The sequence below is a fragment of the Eutrigla gurnardus genome, assembly GCF_963514095.1.
Source record: "Eutrigla gurnardus genome assembly, chromosome: 14".
NCBI classification, from domain to species: domain Eukaryota; kingdom Metazoa; phylum Chordata; class Actinopteri; order Perciformes; family Triglidae; genus Eutrigla; species Eutrigla gurnardus.
In genome coordinates, this window is record NC_139937.1 from 20,611,622 (window position 1) to 20,629,253 (window position 17,632).

The 17,632-nt window shown below is 46.4% G+C and overlaps 2 protein-coding genes across 3 annotated transcripts in view; both read left to right on the top strand.

Annotated features, from left to right (window-relative positions):
• Positions 1-1,239, top strand: part of dctn3 (dynactin 3 (p22)) — a 55,741-nt gene extending 54,502 nt beyond the window's left edge. Inside the window, exon 8 of the mRNA XM_084027718.1 lies at positions 1,205-1,239. The gene's annotated coding sequence lies outside the window, so the exon portion shown is untranslated. The remainder of the gene's footprint in view (positions 1-1,204) is intronic.
• The window catches only part of bbs9 (Bardet-Biedl syndrome 9), a 100,057-nt gene that overhangs the window by 35,930 nt on the left and 46,495 nt on the right, over positions 1-17,632 (top strand). The window contains exons 15-19 of one of the 2 annotated variants that reach the window (XM_084027711.1): positions 1,036-1,050; positions 5,242-5,382; positions 6,172-6,267; positions 6,745-6,917; positions 7,015-7,167. In XM_084027711.1, the coding sequence (XP_083883837.1) occupies positions 1,036-1,050; positions 5,242-5,382; positions 6,172-6,267; positions 6,745-6,917; positions 7,015-7,167 (578 nt within the window). The remainder of the gene's footprint in view (positions 1-1,035; positions 1,051-5,241; positions 5,383-6,171; positions 6,268-6,744; positions 6,918-7,014; positions 7,168-17,632) is intronic. The other variant, XM_084027712.1, reaches the window with a different exon arrangement.

Genomic DNA, 17,632 nt, shown 5'->3' on the forward strand with positions numbered 1-17,632 from the left:
ATCCTCCTCGACCAATCAGATCGCAGCGTAATCTGCCAGATTTCTCTCGCTGTGGCCGAAAGGTTAGAGAAGCTGGAGGACGGAGGTTTAAAATCCCACAGCAGCGGAGGAAGTCTGGCAGCGGAGCAGCAGCGATAAAAGATGGAGGACTTTCCCCCCCTCCTCTAATGGAAGTCCTGTAGAACTCAGGACCCTCCAACATGTCTCAACCTGCTATCTCATCAATACATGTGTACTTCTTATGGTATTACAAGTATTATCTGTGCAACCTGCTGCCGACTCCAGCTTCAGGATTTTGACTATTGACTAAAAATTGCAAAAGTTATTATTGTTATTATTATTATTATTATTATTATTATTATTATTATTATTATTATTTATGAAACCGGTAGTGCTCATAAATTACAACAATAATTTGTTTGTCCCGGGAATCAACACACAGCATTTTGGATGTACCAGCTGCTAGCAGGACACTGAATTATCTGAATATTATTCAATTAATATAAATGAGTTATATGGATGGTATTTTATTTAGACTCAGACTAACTACAAGTATAATAATAAGTATGAACCAGTCAGTCGAAGTTTGGATAGTTTTTGAATGAAGATGTTCACATCTTTCTGCTGAGAGTTTGATCGATGAGAGGATGAGGGGATGAGAGGATGAGAAGAGGCGGAGTCTAAATCGATGACGCTTGGCGCTGTGAGAGGGAGATCAGCTGAGCAGCTGTTTAATGTCGGATTTGGACATCTTATCATATTCCTGATGGGTTTGGCCGGCGCTCTGCTGCAGCGGTACTTTCCACAGCTCACCAGACAGAGTTTGTGTTTAGGTCCAGACGGCAGAGAGAAGGCAGGTTTCCCAGGGAATCCCCTCCTCCAGTCCTCCCAGTGCTGCTCTGTTACTGGTTTGAATGAGATGTGTGTGATGGATAAAGTGCTGACGATGCTTCTTTCTTCTTCTTCTTCTTCTGTCTCTGTGATCTGAATGATCTGTTTTCTAACCTTTAACTCTTCTCCTCTTCCTCTCTGCAGAACTTAATCCCAAAGGTGAGTGTTTGGTTTGTAGCGATGGATAGAATAGAGAAACACACACACACACACACACGACTTCACGTGTGCATTCCAACACACACTACTGTATATACAGGAAGAGACCGCTGCCTACTGTTTATGTTCCTGCAACGTGATACATGGGCAAGAGGCTACACACACACACACACACACACTTCCTCACTCTATGGAATAAGTAAATATCCATTTATACTCCAGTTTACATAGAAATATCATCTGTTTCACGTACACACACACAGGCGTACATCAACTGGCATGTTTCAGCGCAGCAACACACACACACTCGGACACACACACACACACACACACACACATGTAGTACAGCAGTAGTGTTCCTAGTCGTCAGCCGGTGTTTGTTTTAGTCCGTAGAGTTTGTGTGCTTTGATACAGAATAGGATGTCCTGTAATCTATAGTGGGCTTAGAGGCCCTGCAGTAGTGTACACACACACACACATGCAGCCGGGCACTTTTTCCCCTCCTACTGCAAATTATGTTCATATGCAGCTTTTATGCATCAGCCAAATACATTATTGTGGAAACGTAAGCTGCCAGATTAAAGTCGTGTTCTTTCCCGCGTGTCGGAGAGAACGAGGGACGTAAATATGTTACGAGAACACGTCAGTAATGTAACAACAGCGACCGCTTCATCCACACACACACACACACACACACACACACACACACACACACACACACACACACACACACACACACACACAGGTTAAAGACCAACCTGTTCTCTCCTCGTCAGGTTCCCACTTCAACGTGTTGACACGCTGTCATTTATTTTCCCATCAGGCTTTGCTGCAGCAGCTCTTCTCTCTATGAAACCCTCTGTTTGACCTCTTGCCCCTCCCTCCCAAAAAGCCCCAGTCAGCTCGGATTGGTCAGCTGACCCACTCAGCTGTGTTTGGTTCATGATTGTGATTGGTTCATCAGAAAAGCCCCGCCCCTCTCCAGCTAATGAAGCTAATATGAGATAGCAAAATGTGAGACGATGACAGTAAAAATGGTCGGGGACGTTAATTCACGACTGGGAGTCCAGACTGAACTACGTCACCATGGTTACGGGAAGAAGATCCTTTCTGGTGCACGTAGCACCAACACTGACCCAACATCCACGTACTTCCCCTTTAAGAGAGCTGTTATTATCACATTATAGAAATATCAGCATCAACATTTACCCAGAAATCCTTTAACGTAGCAACATGACAGACACACACACACACACATACTCACACAAACTGAACATTCACGTGTACACACTAAATCACACACACTGACATCACTGCAGCTGTGGGAAGAACCTGATCCTGAACCAGCGGCCATCACACACGCAGATTCCAGATGATTGGAGTCGGAGTCCTCCGGGACGCCGGACGAACGGCAGCCTGAACAAGTAGCAGTTTAACAGCCGACACGCTCGCTTTGCCACAACGCAGCAGCGTGAGGTCACATGTCCTGACCATGTGACTCATCTGTGGAGACGAACCTCAGTTTACTGAGCCGCGATGTTTAGTTGTTGCAAACATTGTTGCCTTTTTTTTCACTGCGTTTATCCCGACGAAAACCACAACATTTAACGGACGCACAATATATATATATATTTGTATAATGTAATATGTAATATAATATATATATAAATATATTTACGATTCCAATGACACTTGATATGAAAAAGGTTGCTGAACTTAAGTTGTGTGTTTGTTCACCTGCTCGGTCTCTGGGCTCTACTGGCCCCGGTTCCAGATGAGGTCCAGTATTTGCTGCCTCCTTGATAACAGGTTCAGGGCTCCCCGAGGCTCGGCTTTAGCCACTATTAGTAATTTAATACAGCAATGAAAAGAAAAAAAGTCAATGTGAATAAAGTCCAAATGAAAAGGGGGGGGATCAAGATTTCAGGCAGATGTGGTTCCTGGGATCATATCAGGTTTGGGGGATCCAGCAGGGGTTTTATGTTTGCTCATACGGAGAGAACAGGTTGACTTATGACTTTAATTTGGTGCCGTAATTATATATTCAACATAATACAGATGTCTGGAGGCCCCGAACAGTCCCACACATGTGTTGGAAATTCTCAGAGAGTTTGAAATTGTAGTAAAACACAAACACACACACACACACACACACACACACACACACACTGGTGGTGCAGGTAAATCTGCGTACTGAGGGTGTAACCTGGTGACGACAGCCTGGGAACGTCCAGTACAGAGGTGGAGTGGAACAAGACGAGATTTACAACCCCACACACACACAAACACACACACACACTAGTAAATGGCGATGCTGAATCTGAATCTGAGATGGAAAATGTTTCCCCTGGCCTCTTCCAACCTTTCATGACCTCCACTCCCTTCCTGTCTTTGCTCCTTCATCTTCATCATCATGATCTTCATCATCATCTCTTCTGTGATATCTCGTTGTCTGTTTTAATCTCGTCTGTCTCTCTCTCTTTCCTCCCACCGTCATCAACACCATAGTTTCTTGTTTTCATGGTAAAATCCTGAAGGCCGATATTATCACAATACTTATGTTCCGATATCATCGTGATACTTATGTTCCGATATCATCGCGATACTTATGTTCCGATATCATCGCGATACTTATGTTCCGATATCATCGCAATACTTATGTTCCGATATCATCGCAATACTTATGTTCCGATATCATCGCGATACTTATGTTCCGATATCATCGCAATACTTATGTCCTGATATTGTCGTGATACTTATGTTTCGAAATTATCGCGATACTTATGTTTCGAAATTACCACGACACTTATGTTCCGATATTATCACGATACTTATGTTCCGATATTATCACGATACTTATGTCACAATACGATTTTGTAACGATACTTACGTTACGATATAATACTTATGTCATGATACGAAATGATCAGGATGCTTCTCACAGTACAATGTGTTGAGTTTTGTTATAACATAAATTGCAAAACACATTTTATTCTGTTATAACCCCAAATTATGTAGTCATCTGTTTTATGTAAGAAGATAAATATTCACTTGTTTTGACCAACTTCCCGCCAAACCACCTGACTCCCCATAAAACAAAACTCAGCACCACCTAGTGGACTGAAGAGGTAATTACCTAAAGGTTGAATACTTCTTATAATAAAAGAGCGATACTCGGCATCCGTATATGGATACAATGCACTCTTCCCCACCTGTAGAAGGTGATCAATAACAAGAACCAGTCTGGCCCCCCTTCCTCCCTAAAACCCTGAAACCCGCCTCCATCTCCTCTCTCAGCCTTACCTCTGTTCCTCGTTTTCCTTAGTCTCCACGTCTCCAAACCCAAATTGAATTATTCAGGTAATCATGTAATTATTGCCGTCTGGCCTGAGAAGGTGCACAGTAGTTGCAGGTAATTATCACTATCTGTAATAAGCTGGAACATTCCATCATGTAAGTGTCCCTCCCACCGCGGCCGCCGTTCCTCATCGTGTTTCTCTCACGCTGCTTGTTTTTCTCCCTCTGCTGCCGTCGGTTCACCCCCCCACCCCCCGCCTCCATCGCTCCTTAACAACTCTTTTCCTCCATCACTCCTTTCCCTCGCTCTGTTATTCTAGCTAAGTGTAGATTTCTGCCAAGCTCAGCACTGCTTAAGCTCAGGACGTAGTTATAGTTGGCTTTAACTCCCCCCACCCCCCCTTCTGATTTTTTTTTCCTAAAAATTTCCCCAATTTTTTTTTTTTTTTTTTTTTTACAAAACTTCCTTTTGGGCTCTTCGACAAACAGCCGTCCAGATCTGGTGTTGATGTTGAGTCTCCGGGCCGCGTAGCGCTCAGATGCTGGTGTAATCTGAACATCGGCTGTGTTGACTGTGTTAACAAACGCTAACCCGCCCGCTGTTTGGAGAGAGAGCCTCAAACACGATGTGGCGAACTCGTTTGATTCGCTCCAGGGGAGTTTCTGTGGAGACGGCGCCACTTAAAGGGGAAGTGGGCTCCGAATTTAGGGTTGTTTAGCAGGAAAGGAGCTAAAGAGAGAGAATGTTATAGTAGCTCTGGAGAACATTATAATAGTCGTAGTAGCATCCGTAGTAGTGTGTGTGTGTGTGTGTGTGTGTGTGTGTGTGTGTGTGTGCGTGTGTGTGTGCGCTATTTTGGAAATCTTCACATTTCGGTTCTATCTTGTTCTCAGGAGTTCCCCGGGTTCTCCAGACCAGGTTCAGTCTTCCTCTGGCGTTGGTTTGTGTTCCTTCGTCTCCGGCCAAAACCACCAAGTTTAAGATCACCGTGGAAACCAACCAGCCACCAGTCGACCTCAACGCCATGTTCCCAGGTACAACACACACACACACACACACACACTCACTCACTCACTCACTCACTCACTCACTCACTCACTCACTCACTCACTCTCACACACACACTCACTCACTCATTCACTCACTCACAGACTCACTCACTCACTCACTCTCAAACACACACTCACTCACTCACTCACTCACTCACTCACTCACTCTCTCACACACACACTCACTCACTCACTCACTCACAGACTCACTCACTCACTCACTCACTCACAGACTCACTCACTCACTCACTCACTCACTCACTCTCTCACACACACACTCACTCACTCACTCACTCACAGACTCACTCACTCAGACTTACTCACTCACTCTCAGACTCACTCACTCACTAACTTCTGCAGTATGAAGGGTCTCGGGGTCTCGTGGTCACATGACCTGCCATTGCCACTGTGATCTGGACCCAGGTGGGTCTGGTTCAGATCCTGGTTGCAACCTGTTTTCCCCCCTGGCATTATAATACAGGGCGACCACCAGGGGGCGTCACAGCGAGCTGAATGCCAGCAGCAGCTGGCTGGAGGCTGAGAGGGATCAACACAAGTGTGTGTTTAGCTGTTGTGTATTATCCCGGTGTGTTTATTTATTTGTGCGTGGGTTATCTGCCCATCGGCTCCGATCGGCAGCGCCGCCGTCTAAACACGGCGTTGAGGCCGCCACCGTCATCCAGGGTCTCTGTGAGCCGCGTGACTGTATCTGCATCGTGATAGGCCGCCCTATCTGTCTCATCACGCCGCTGGTCTGTCTTTCTGTCTCCGCAGAGTTCTCAGCTAAATCAGAAGATAAGGACGGGAACAGTTTGGCTCTGCGGTTCCTGTCGGGGGCCGCGGTGACGGTTCAGGCCTCCAGGACCTCCCGTGAGTCTGAGACCAGCAGAGATCCAGCAGACTAGTTCACCTCCAGGTGGAAACGAGGGGATCATGAACCTCTGATCCGGCTCTGATCCACCCTGTTTACTCTTGGGTTTATAGTCCCACGAGGACTGTGTTACCATGACAACCCAGGTGCATTAGATCTGGTCTCTCAGGGGAGGTGTTGGATCTCATGTCTCTCTGTAGACACCGATGTTGGGCTGCAGGATATACAAACAAAACTTATAATAAAAATAAAAAAAATCTGAGACAAAATATAGGAATTTTCACCGTAAATTTTGTAAATCTTAAAGTTAAATGCAATAAATTGATGCAACCTCGTAATAGTTATACTTGTGCTACTAATAACAATCAAGACTCAAGTCACATCAATATGTATTGAATTGTCAATATTATTATTAAGTTGTTGTTGTTGTTTTTATTCTCCATAATAGAATATTAACGTTGATATTGTTGTGTCAGAGCGTTACCGTATCCAGAGCGACTGCTTCGAGGACATGTGGATGGTGGTGAAGGAGCTGCTCCACAGGTTCGACCAGCATTTCTCCAAACTGGGAGTCAAAGACTTCAAGAAGAGCTTCAGCGGACCGCTGCCTCTGCAGGACTACTTCCTGTCTGTAGACCACCACTTCCAGGTACGCACCAGCTGATGCCCCCCCAGACCTCCAGAGTCTTCTGTGTCTCACAGTTAATGAGAAGTCATCTGTGTGTGTGTTTGTGTGTGTGTGTCAGCTGCGTGTCAGTGCTCAGCAGTACCAGGACCTGCTGTCGGAGCGAGCAGTCCAGTTCCGAGCCATCCAGCGCCGCCTGCTGACCCGTTTCAAAGACAAAACCCCGGCACCGCTGCAGAACCTGGACACCCTGCTGGACGCCACCTACAGCCAGGTCAGACACACACACACACACACACACACACATGGTTCTGCTGGGGGGCTGACGTGGGTCATAAAGACCTGCGTGGGACGATGGCTCTTCTGACCCCGAGTGGTTTCTGGAAGTAGACTCTGAGGACCACCGGCCGTACTGTCTATATGCTATATTAATAATAATATATTAATATGTCCATATACGCTCCCACAGTGGTGACGTGTGATTGTAGGGTTACAGTGTGAGAGTTGAATTTATGGACTTCCTCTCTTTAGGTGATTAACTGTGAGCTCACACACACACACACACACACACACACACACACACACACACACACACACACTCACACACAACCTGTAACGGACACACTTGTACGCCCATGTGTAGACACTCTCTCTCTATCAGTCTGTGTGTGTGTGTGTGTGTGTGTGTGTGTGTGTGTGTGTGTGTGTGTGTGTGTGTGTGTGTGTGTGTGTGTGTGTGTGTGTGTGTGTGTGTGTGTGTGTGTGTGTGTGTGTGTATGTGTGTGTATGTGTGTGGTAAAGTGATGGTTCCTTGCCCCTGCTGTTTACTCTAGAGGCCGACTTGGCGGTCATCCGCTCCGCCGTCCATTAGCTTCTCGTTAGCGTGGCGAGGCGGTGTGACATCATCGCTTCATTAGCTGCGGAAGCTGTCAGTACGTCACTGCTGGGTCTCTGTGATCAGAGCCACTCTCTCTCTCTCTCTCTCTCTCTCTGACTCATGTGATGCACGTTCTCCTCCACTGAGATGAGTGAAGCTGAATTAATGAGCTGCTTGAAGTTTTCAAGCGTTTCTCACCCAAATAAACAGAGTTCAGGTTTAAATTTTCACATCCTCATTCTGTTTCACCTTCATCAGCACCACACACACACACACACACGCACACACACACACACACACACACACAACATCAACAATCCGAAGGTAATCTGAGTACGATGAGAGACCCGATCTCTCTCCTCTAACCACTGATTAGTGTTTTCTGATCTCTGAGTCATGACGAGGAAACCTTTGGATCTTTTATTCTCCTCCCAAACTGAAGGGGGCAGTGTATCAGGAACTCACATCTATAGCGTCTTCAGAACACGTTCACACTGACGGTGATAATGTACTAAATGAACATCATGCTGGATTGAAGAAGACTTGAAACTAGAGATTGAGACCATAAACTCATGTTTACAATCTTTAATGAGATAATACATCAAGAGAGAAGTAGGACCATTTTCTCATTGACTTCTATACAACCAGAGAGGAGTTGCCCCCTGGTGGCCAGCAGGGAGGATGCAGGTCCTGTGCTGCCACTTTTGATTGGTTGTCCAACTCAAGAGGGCGGGTCTCTCAGAATTAGACTGAGACAAACTCACAATGAATGACTCAGCTGATATCCAGCTCTGATATCTTGACTCAGCATCCAGATCTGATATCATGACTCAGCTGATATCAAGCTAATGCTCTCTGCTGTCACTCCTTCCTGTCCATCACCCGTTCTCTCCATCTCTCCATCTCTCTCCCTCTCCCTCTCTATCTCTCTTCCCGCCATCCAGCAGCTCGTATGCGGGAAGTTTCCGACACACTATACACTCTGTAATGTATACACACACACACACACACACACATACAGCTCTATAATGGAGGCTATCGACGGTCGGCAGAGTGATGAATGTGTCACATTAATAATTCACGTTGGTATTAGGAGTCATGCTGCCGAACCAGCTCAGCAGTTTCTCTCCTGTAACAGATCTCAGATCAGGACTCTCGGCCCTCGAACACACCAAACTGAAATACAGGAAATCAAAAGTGTATTTATTCAAAAAGAAACCAAATCTAGTAAAGTTGACTTCATTAGATCTCAGAACTCAGCACTTGAATAAACACATCATGTTCTCCCTTTACTCTATGTGTAAACATTTAATTTGATTTATTCATACTGACTCAACCTGATAGAAAAGCTTTGAACTTATAATATTACTATAATATAATTAGATGGAATATTTACACGGCATTGAAATACTTAAAGTCCCGTATATAATATATTTTTTGAGTGAACATCTCGTTTTTAAACAGGATGTCAAATATGCTTTTATTTGTTCATTTTATACCTTTATTTCTATGTGGATTTTATTTCCTTGATTACTGTCTTTTTAAGTTCATTTCCTCATTTCTTCTTTTTAATTTACAAGCCTTTCTGTTCTTCCTGCTTGAGAATGAACCATTTAATTCCGTCACAAACAACTAAACTTTCTATAATCTCCTGTTGCACCTTGCCCAGAGGCACTCCAGCAGTCCCCCGCCCCCCTCAGGTGAAACCTCCCTGCAGTGTTGTGGGCGTTGCCCTCCGTGGCGGCGGCTCCGTTCCAGCAACAACACTGCCGTTAGAATGGCGTAGGAATGTGTGGCCAATCAGGAATGCTGGTGAACCAGGCACCTCTTTCATTTCAGCCCGGAGGAATGTCTGCTGGGTAAAGTTTTAGCATCAATCTTATGTGCTGGTCGGTGGGTGGGGGGGGGGTTTCCCCCTCGTTAGCGGTGTGTGTGACTCGGACGTCCATCGCCGTCAGAGATAAGAGCGGCGAGGGAGAACTCTCTGCGGTCTGTGGTGCGTTTATGCAGCGGAGGATAATATTTCCATTGTTCGTCCTTTATGGTGCCGATATTTTATTCATGAATTCCTGACTTCATATGTGCGTACGTGTAAACGCAGGAAACCGTTCTCATCCGGCGACCGCGGTGGCGAGGTTCCAAAAAACATCCATCCAGCCGGCGTTTGAACCGCCGAGCGACGTGATGGATGAGACCCGAGAATGATGATTTAAGCAGGTCGTTTCTGTTCCTCCCTCCGCCGCCGTCGCTCCTTACAGAGTCATCCGTCAGCGCCGCCCTGTGCTTTACACGCTCCCCTCTAACTAGCGTTTGATGAATCTGTGGCAGCAGGAGGTTAGCCCGGCGCTAGCCCTCCGCTAACCAACCCGCTAACCTCTCAGAGTCGGGGGAACCCAGAACCGTCACTCAGAGTAGAAACCACCTAAAAGCAGGGTTCTGTAGAGTCAGATGAAGAGAGGCCACACATTTTGAAATTTGTTTGTTTATTTCGGATAAACTGCCGTTTTGGAGGCGGTCCCGTCATAGAACACAATCACGACATCATCACGGAGCAATGACAGAAAACAACTAAATAATCATAATAAGTAGATGAGCTTTGAAAATACTTGAAAAAGTGTGAATATTGAGGATTTTTGGAAGATTACGTAATCTGCTTGAATGGGGAAAAACGTCTCTATCTCTGAAATGATGAGTGAGATCAATAAGAAAAACAGACGCGATCGATTCCCAGTTGAGATGAATATTCTGTGTTTGAATGAGTGAATACGTTGGAAAATGTTGAAGGAGTTAAACTTTCTGACCCGGAGGATTTAATAAGAATTTGTGCACAGAAGAACATGTTGTGACCAATAAAAAAAAAGATCAATACAACAACGTATGCAAACGAAACAAAATAAAAACAGGGCCGGGCCGAGCCTCCCTGTAATTAAGAGTTCAAACGCTGGAGGAGGGCGACCCGTTGACTGACGGGGTGACTGACGGGCCGTCCAGGGGCCTCGGGGGGCCCCTAATGGAGGCTTCTGCTAGACAGCAGCGTGATTTATCTGGCCCCCAAATGGAGCGTTTAAACATGGCTGAACACAGATCCCAGTGTGGAGCGCCGGACCACCGCCATCAACAGGCGCCCAGTGTGTACCCGAGTCCGTCTGGGAGTCCACTCATTCATGGGTTCATTCACCTTCATGGGTTCATTCATCCTCATGGGTTCATTCACCCTCATGGGTTCATTCATCCTCATGGGTTCATTCATCCTCATGGGTTCATTCACCTTCATGGGTTCATTCATCCTCATGGGTTCATTCATCCTCATGGGTTCATTCACCTTCATGGGTTCATTCATCCTCATGGGTTCATTCATCCTCATGGGTTCATTCACCTTCATGGGTTCATTCATCCTCATGGGTTCATTCACCTTCATGGGTTCATTCATCCTCATGGGTTCATTCATCCTCATGGGTTCATTCACCTTCATTCACCTTCATGGGTTCATTCACCTTCATGGGTTCATTCATCCTCATGGGTTCATTCATCCTCATGGGTTCATTCACCTTCATTCACCTTCATGGGTTCATTCACCTTCATGGGTTCATTCATCCTCATGGGTTCATTCACCTTCATAGGTTAATTCACCTTCATGGGTTCATTCACCTTCATGGGTTCATTCATCCTCATGGGTTCATTCACCTTCATGGGTTCATTCATCCTCATGGGTTCATTCATCCTCATGGGTTCATATTTCAGCGTGCAGACTGGACTCCTCGCTGCTGGAGCAGCAGGCTGTGTTGCTGGGCCCACTGGAGGGGAAGGGGGGCATGGGAGAACCAGAACCAGGACCAGGACTGTCAGTTAAATGAGTGCTTTAGTCCACGAAGAGGACCATAATGAAAGTTCCTCATAGATCTAAAGTGGAAGAGTGAAACGTGGTGAACAGGTGTCAGGTTGGCGTCGGCGTTTTAACGGTGACGTGGATGGACGAGGATCTGAGGATCTGGTCTAGGAGCAGCCCCCTTCTGTCTGGCATGTTCTCCTGTCACCGTTGACTGGTGTTTACACATTAACGAGAGTGTGTTCATGTCGAGTGTGTGTGTGTGTGTGTGTGTGTGTGTGTGTGTGTGTGTGTGTGTGTGTGTGTGTGTGTGTGTGTGTTGTGAATGGCAGGCTCTTAGCTGCCTGTGTGTTTTTGTATCAGATTAAAGGACCGACGGGAGCCGAGAAACTTCCTCTCTCTCTCGCTCTCTCTCTCTCTTTCTCACACACTCTGTCTCACACACACACACACACACACACACACACACAGACTCCTGGAGGCTGAATGGAGCTCAGAGGGGTGACGGTGGTCTGGTTTGTTTTCCCTCAGACAGTGTTTATATGACTGTCTTATCACTGAATGGCTGTCTTTCATTCAGCTGACTGGCACTCTGTGTGTGTGTGTGTGTGTGTGTGTGTGTGTGTGTGTGTGTGTGTGTGTGTGTGTGTGTGTGTGTGAGATTGGGAGGAAGGGGGGCTGGCTCCTGGTCTCCTGAGGAGGAACCTTCTCTCTACTAGTTTATTTAAGAAGACTACCAGTCGTGTTTTCCATCATGTCCATCAGAGTTTCGGACGCCGCCGCTTCAAAAACTTCCCTTGGCAAAGGACGTCAGTCAATCAGCTGATGATCCTGTGACATCATCAACCAGGCGATCAAATGTGAGCTCCTGATGTTGGATGAGAAGCAAAAAAAAGACACAGACCACTTATATTCATATGACATCTAACTGCCATCAGAACAGGAACAGAGAGGTTTAGATATAAAAATATAAAGGAATTAATTTTTCATGTGTTTGAGCACATGTTGTCAAAGAGGTCAGCGACTTCATTTAATGAATGTTGGATCCAGTGTGTCCTCCCGTCACTTCCAGGTAGCGATGTCATTAAAACGTGTGTTGAAAGTTTAAAGTGGATCTGTTAAAACCAGACCAGCTCCACCCAGAACCAGACCAGACCGGTTCCAGTCTGGCTTGTGTTCCTCCCGGTTCCCTCAGGATCATTGTATTAATCTTCCCCAGATCTTAATCAGGGTCGGCCTCATTAAAAAGGAGTTGTGTGTGTGTGTGTGTGTGTGTGTGTGTGTGTGTGTGTGTGTGTGTGTGTGTGTGTGTGTGTGTGTGTGTGTGTGTGTGTGTGGGGGGGGGGGGGGATAACACGCGATCCACATGGGTTCCAGGAGGGTCGGTCCAGCAGAGTTCTGGAGCCGACAGAAACCTGTTGTGTTCAAACACAGACAGAAGGAGGAAGATGAGTGCGAGGACGAAGCAGCTGTGCTTCTCTTCATCACACAGACAACCTGCCAGAGGATTTCCTCATAGATGTGGTGGAGCTGGAGGAGGTTTTATTATCCACATGTGGATGTGGTCTGGGGGGGGGTGGGGGTTCTGAGGGGGGACTTTGAGGAAGATGGAAGAGGTAGACGGGCACAAGTCAAACAGACAAGACTAGAAACACAGAGGAGGAGGAAGAGGAGAGGTTAAGACATGTGGAGCGATGAAGTGAAACATGGGAAGAAAGAAACACAGCAGCTCTGTTTCTCACGTCGTTACGATGACGCCTCCATCACATGACGGAACGCACCAGAGACGATTCGGAGATGAAAGGTGGAAACGCTGGTTTTCAGACAGAGAAATGTGGATGAAGCAGCGGAGAGAGATTCCTCCTGGTCCCGCCTTCCTTCCTTCCTGTCCTCTGATCCACCAGCTGAAGGAATCAAAGAACAAATCTGACTTTTATTGTCTCTTTTATTTCCCATTGATCTGCTTTCATCTGTCTGCTGTCTGTGATCTCCATCAACCACTGGGGGGGGGGGGGGCAGCGTTTATGCAATATGAATACATTACATACAGGAGGAGTGCAACAACGTGAAGAAGCAGGATTAGAAATAAAGAGCTGCAGACAAAGGAAGGCAGCAGGGAGGAATTAAGCACAGGAGGAACCAATCAGATGACACGGCAGAAGGATGAGCAGTGACTGGAAACAGGAGGAGGAGGAGGTGAGAGTTAAACATGAGTAAACAGTCGGTGAAACATCCACACAACAACGTTTTCCCACCATGCTTACCACATCAGTCCCGTTGCCGGGCAACAAGCGGAGATTTAATAAGTCATCCTTGTTGGAAAGCTGTCACGCTGCGACGAGATTAGAAAAGCCGGGAGGCGTTTTCTTCTCCTGCAGCTTTAATTAAACAGTTCAGGACTGGTTTAACCCCCCGAACTCAGAAACCGTCAACTTGAACCGGCCCGGTACTGATCTGGATCCGGAAAAAACCTGGATCCCGCTTCTTCTTTCTAGTTGGTGTCAAAGGTCAGATCTGATCTTGTTTGGTGGTTTGGAACCGCAGCAGGGCGCCGTTTGCTGTTTGCGGCGACTGCAGACTGTAAACCGTCAGCTTTCTGACGTCAGCAGGCGAGATCGCGAAGAGGCCGGAGAACGGATGTTTGCTGAAACGGGAAGCTGTGAGATTTAAGGAGACTTTTTATTAACGCGATGGCTGTTTTATCACATTTACTTACTTTTCATATCTATAAATATCTCAGTTTTAATCTCCACAAACGTTGTGTCAACTATGTTACGAACTAAAATCTCTGCTGAACAAGAAGATGGTTTGACCCAAAACCATGTGACCATCAAACAGAAAGTCCGTTCTCATACATACATACATACATACATACATAGATATAATGTTACAGCGGCAGAATGTAGGAATTAAAGGTAAAAGCCGTAAACCTGCAGATGAAGTGACGGGTGTTGGATGTGATTGAGAGCAACTTTGGGTACTTTGGGACTTCAGGTCTGTACGGGACACACACACACACACACAGGATGGAGGACATCGGCCACGTGCATCTGATTTTTGATGAATGAATCCCCGTCCTCGAGGAAACGGCATTTTGACAATGATCCCTGTGTGTGCGTGTCATTCCATTATTTAATTAGCGGTGGATGAGGCTGTGCAGCGTCATGTGCTCCGCATGTATGGAAACCATGTGCACAATGGGCCCACTTGGCAGCCGCTCTCACTGTAATACACTGGAACTATATATATATATATATATATATATATATTCATACAGATCTGCATTCAGAGCTGTGGCTAATGGATTTCGGTCCGCGGCTGGAAAACGTTTGTGTTCGTGTGTTTAGGTCTCCGGAGCAGATGGATGTGAGGGCTGCTCCCAGGTCAGCGCTTACAGCTTCTACTCATAATGGATCCTGCCTTTTGTGTTTTCAAATACTCAGTTATTACTGATCGTTTCCTTAAAACGATGATCTCATAAATCTGGCTGTGAAGATTCTGTCAGCCATGTTTTGTTTGTTTTCTCCTGAAATCATTAAAACTGCAGTGTTGAGATTTAACAGCGTTTTGGCAAATCTGGACACTTTCAAATCAAGCTGCTAAAGACCAGAAACTCTGTATAAAAGACTTGGACCCGACCCGACTCTCAGACCGGACAACTGTCAATCAGCAGGTAAGCCCCGCCCCCTAAAGCATCCCCTGCTTTCTGGTCTGTTGGACTCTAAATGGACCATAATGTACTAAATCATGCTGGATTGAAGAAGACTTGAAACTAGAGATTGAGACCATAAACTCATGTTTACAATGTTTACTGAGATAATACATCAAGAGAGAAATAGGACCATTTTCTCCCAGACTTCTATACAACCAGAAAGGAGTCACCCCCTGGAGGCCAGGGGGTGACAAGGACCTTCAGCGTCGGCTTCACTGTTCAGGACCGGAGGCTTCCACCAGATACAAGAAACCAGCAAGGAGCTGGACCACCAGACAGCAGCGAGAAGTTTAACTGAAGCCAGCGTTCAACAATCGGGTCACGAAGGTCAAAGTGTAGAACCGGAACAAACAGGAAGTCATGAAACAACCAATTAAAATCACTGCAGACTCTCAACATCTTCAATTGTCTGAATACAAACCTCAGCAATCAGGAAGAAGTCGTCATGTACCAAAGTGTCGTCTACTACACCTGTACGTTAGCGTTAATCTGTGTTAACGACATCGTCAGCCGGGACCCAGATCCACAATCTGAGGATCGAGACTAAGCCTGCAGTCGGGGTGTGTGTCTGTGTGTGTGTGTGTGTGTGTGTGTGTGTGTGTTACCTTACATGACTGATCACCTCCACCAGTTCACTTTCTCCAAAGTCAACACGTCTGTCTCTGCACGTTTGAGCGTTTGTTGCTTCCGCCTCACAAACAATGGCTGATTTATATGATTACACATATTTACTCTGTAATCAGTGTGTGTGTGTCTGTGTGTGTGTGTGTGTAGGTGTGTGTGTGAGAGAGTGAGTGTGGCGGCGGCGGCGGCTTCGTGACGCCAACCCGAGGATATTTATCTTGCAGTGAATTCCCAGAGTTCTCCTCATTTTTTTCCTCCCTCTCTCTCTCTCACTCTCTCTCTCTCTCTCTCGCCCTCCTTCACTCACCTCTCCCTCTCTTCCTCCCCTCTGCCCTTCAAAGGAGACCATTGAGAGAAAAGCAAACAGACATTGGGGGGGCAGCACACACACACACACACACCGCTGCCAAGGGTGTGTGTGTGCGTGTGTGTACAATTTATTTAGTTTGTCTTTTGGAGTTTGTGAGTTGTGTGTGTCTGAGTGTTCATGATTGTGTGTGTGTGTGTGTGTGTGTGTGTGTGTGTGTGTGGGCTCATCACAAAGCCACCAGTGTGTTTGATCGGATTAGCGATGTAAGCGAAGGATCAACCCAAGTGTTATCAGTGTGTTGGCAGCGTAGCATAGCGCTAGCACGGACCTCATCCACTTTGCATTAGCATCGTTAGCTTCTGATTAGCTTCCTCTGCCTCTAACTGCTGAACATTTATGGGAGTTTGACTCCGACCCAGAACTCCTTAGCTCCAAATTAGTGTCGTTTTCACTGGGGCCACAACCAAAACCATCACCTCAGACTTGGCTCCGTGTGTGTGTGTGTGTGTGTGTGTGTGTGTGTGTGTGTGTGTGTGTGTGTGTGTGTGTGTGTGTGTGTGTGTGTGTGTGTGTGTGTGTGTGTGTGTGTGTGTGTGTGTGTGTGTGTGTGTTGGCTTCTCAGGTCTCTCTGGTCTGGACTGCATCAAGTGTGTGGTTCAGAGTTTGGACCGGGATGCTGAGTGTGTACAGGCTGTGTGCAGGTGAGCAAGGGAATGTGTGTGTGTGTGTGTGTGTGTGTGTGTGTGTGTGTGTGTGTGTGTGTGTGTGTGTGTGTGTGTGTGTGTGTGTGTGTGTGTGTGTGTGTGTGTGTGTGTAAGCCATTTTGTAAAAAAAGGGTTTCTCTCTTTTTAGTTTCATTCTTCTTGAGCTGCTTCTTCATTCCAGACTCATTGCATCAAAATGTGGTTGTGAACCCCCCCCCCCCACCACCACCACCACCACCACCACCATCACAAATCACATATCCTGTGATATGTATCTGATGGGCCCCATTCAGACATCATTTTGTATGATTAAGTGGCATGTCACCTACTAAATTTGATCAGGGGCCCCATTTAGAGGGGACCTTCCGCCATATCAGGAGTAGATAATATAACCATTGCTATTTGACTCATTGAGGTAGTGACTTCACGCAGAAGACTTAGGCTGACCTCTTGGGCCTCTTGACACACGATTGGGGGGCCTGGTGGCCAGGGGGCCCCAAGCAGCCGCTGAGTTCACTTGTGCCTTGGGGCCGGCCCTGGTTGTGTGAGAGACAAAGAAACAGGTGGAAAAGAGAAAACTGGCTCTGAGACCTCTCAGTCTCTTTGTTGGGGCTAATTTGAAGTCAGGATCTCTGTGTTTTGTCTACCAGAGTTAGACTTGTTGTTTTGGTCTGTAACCACAAGCA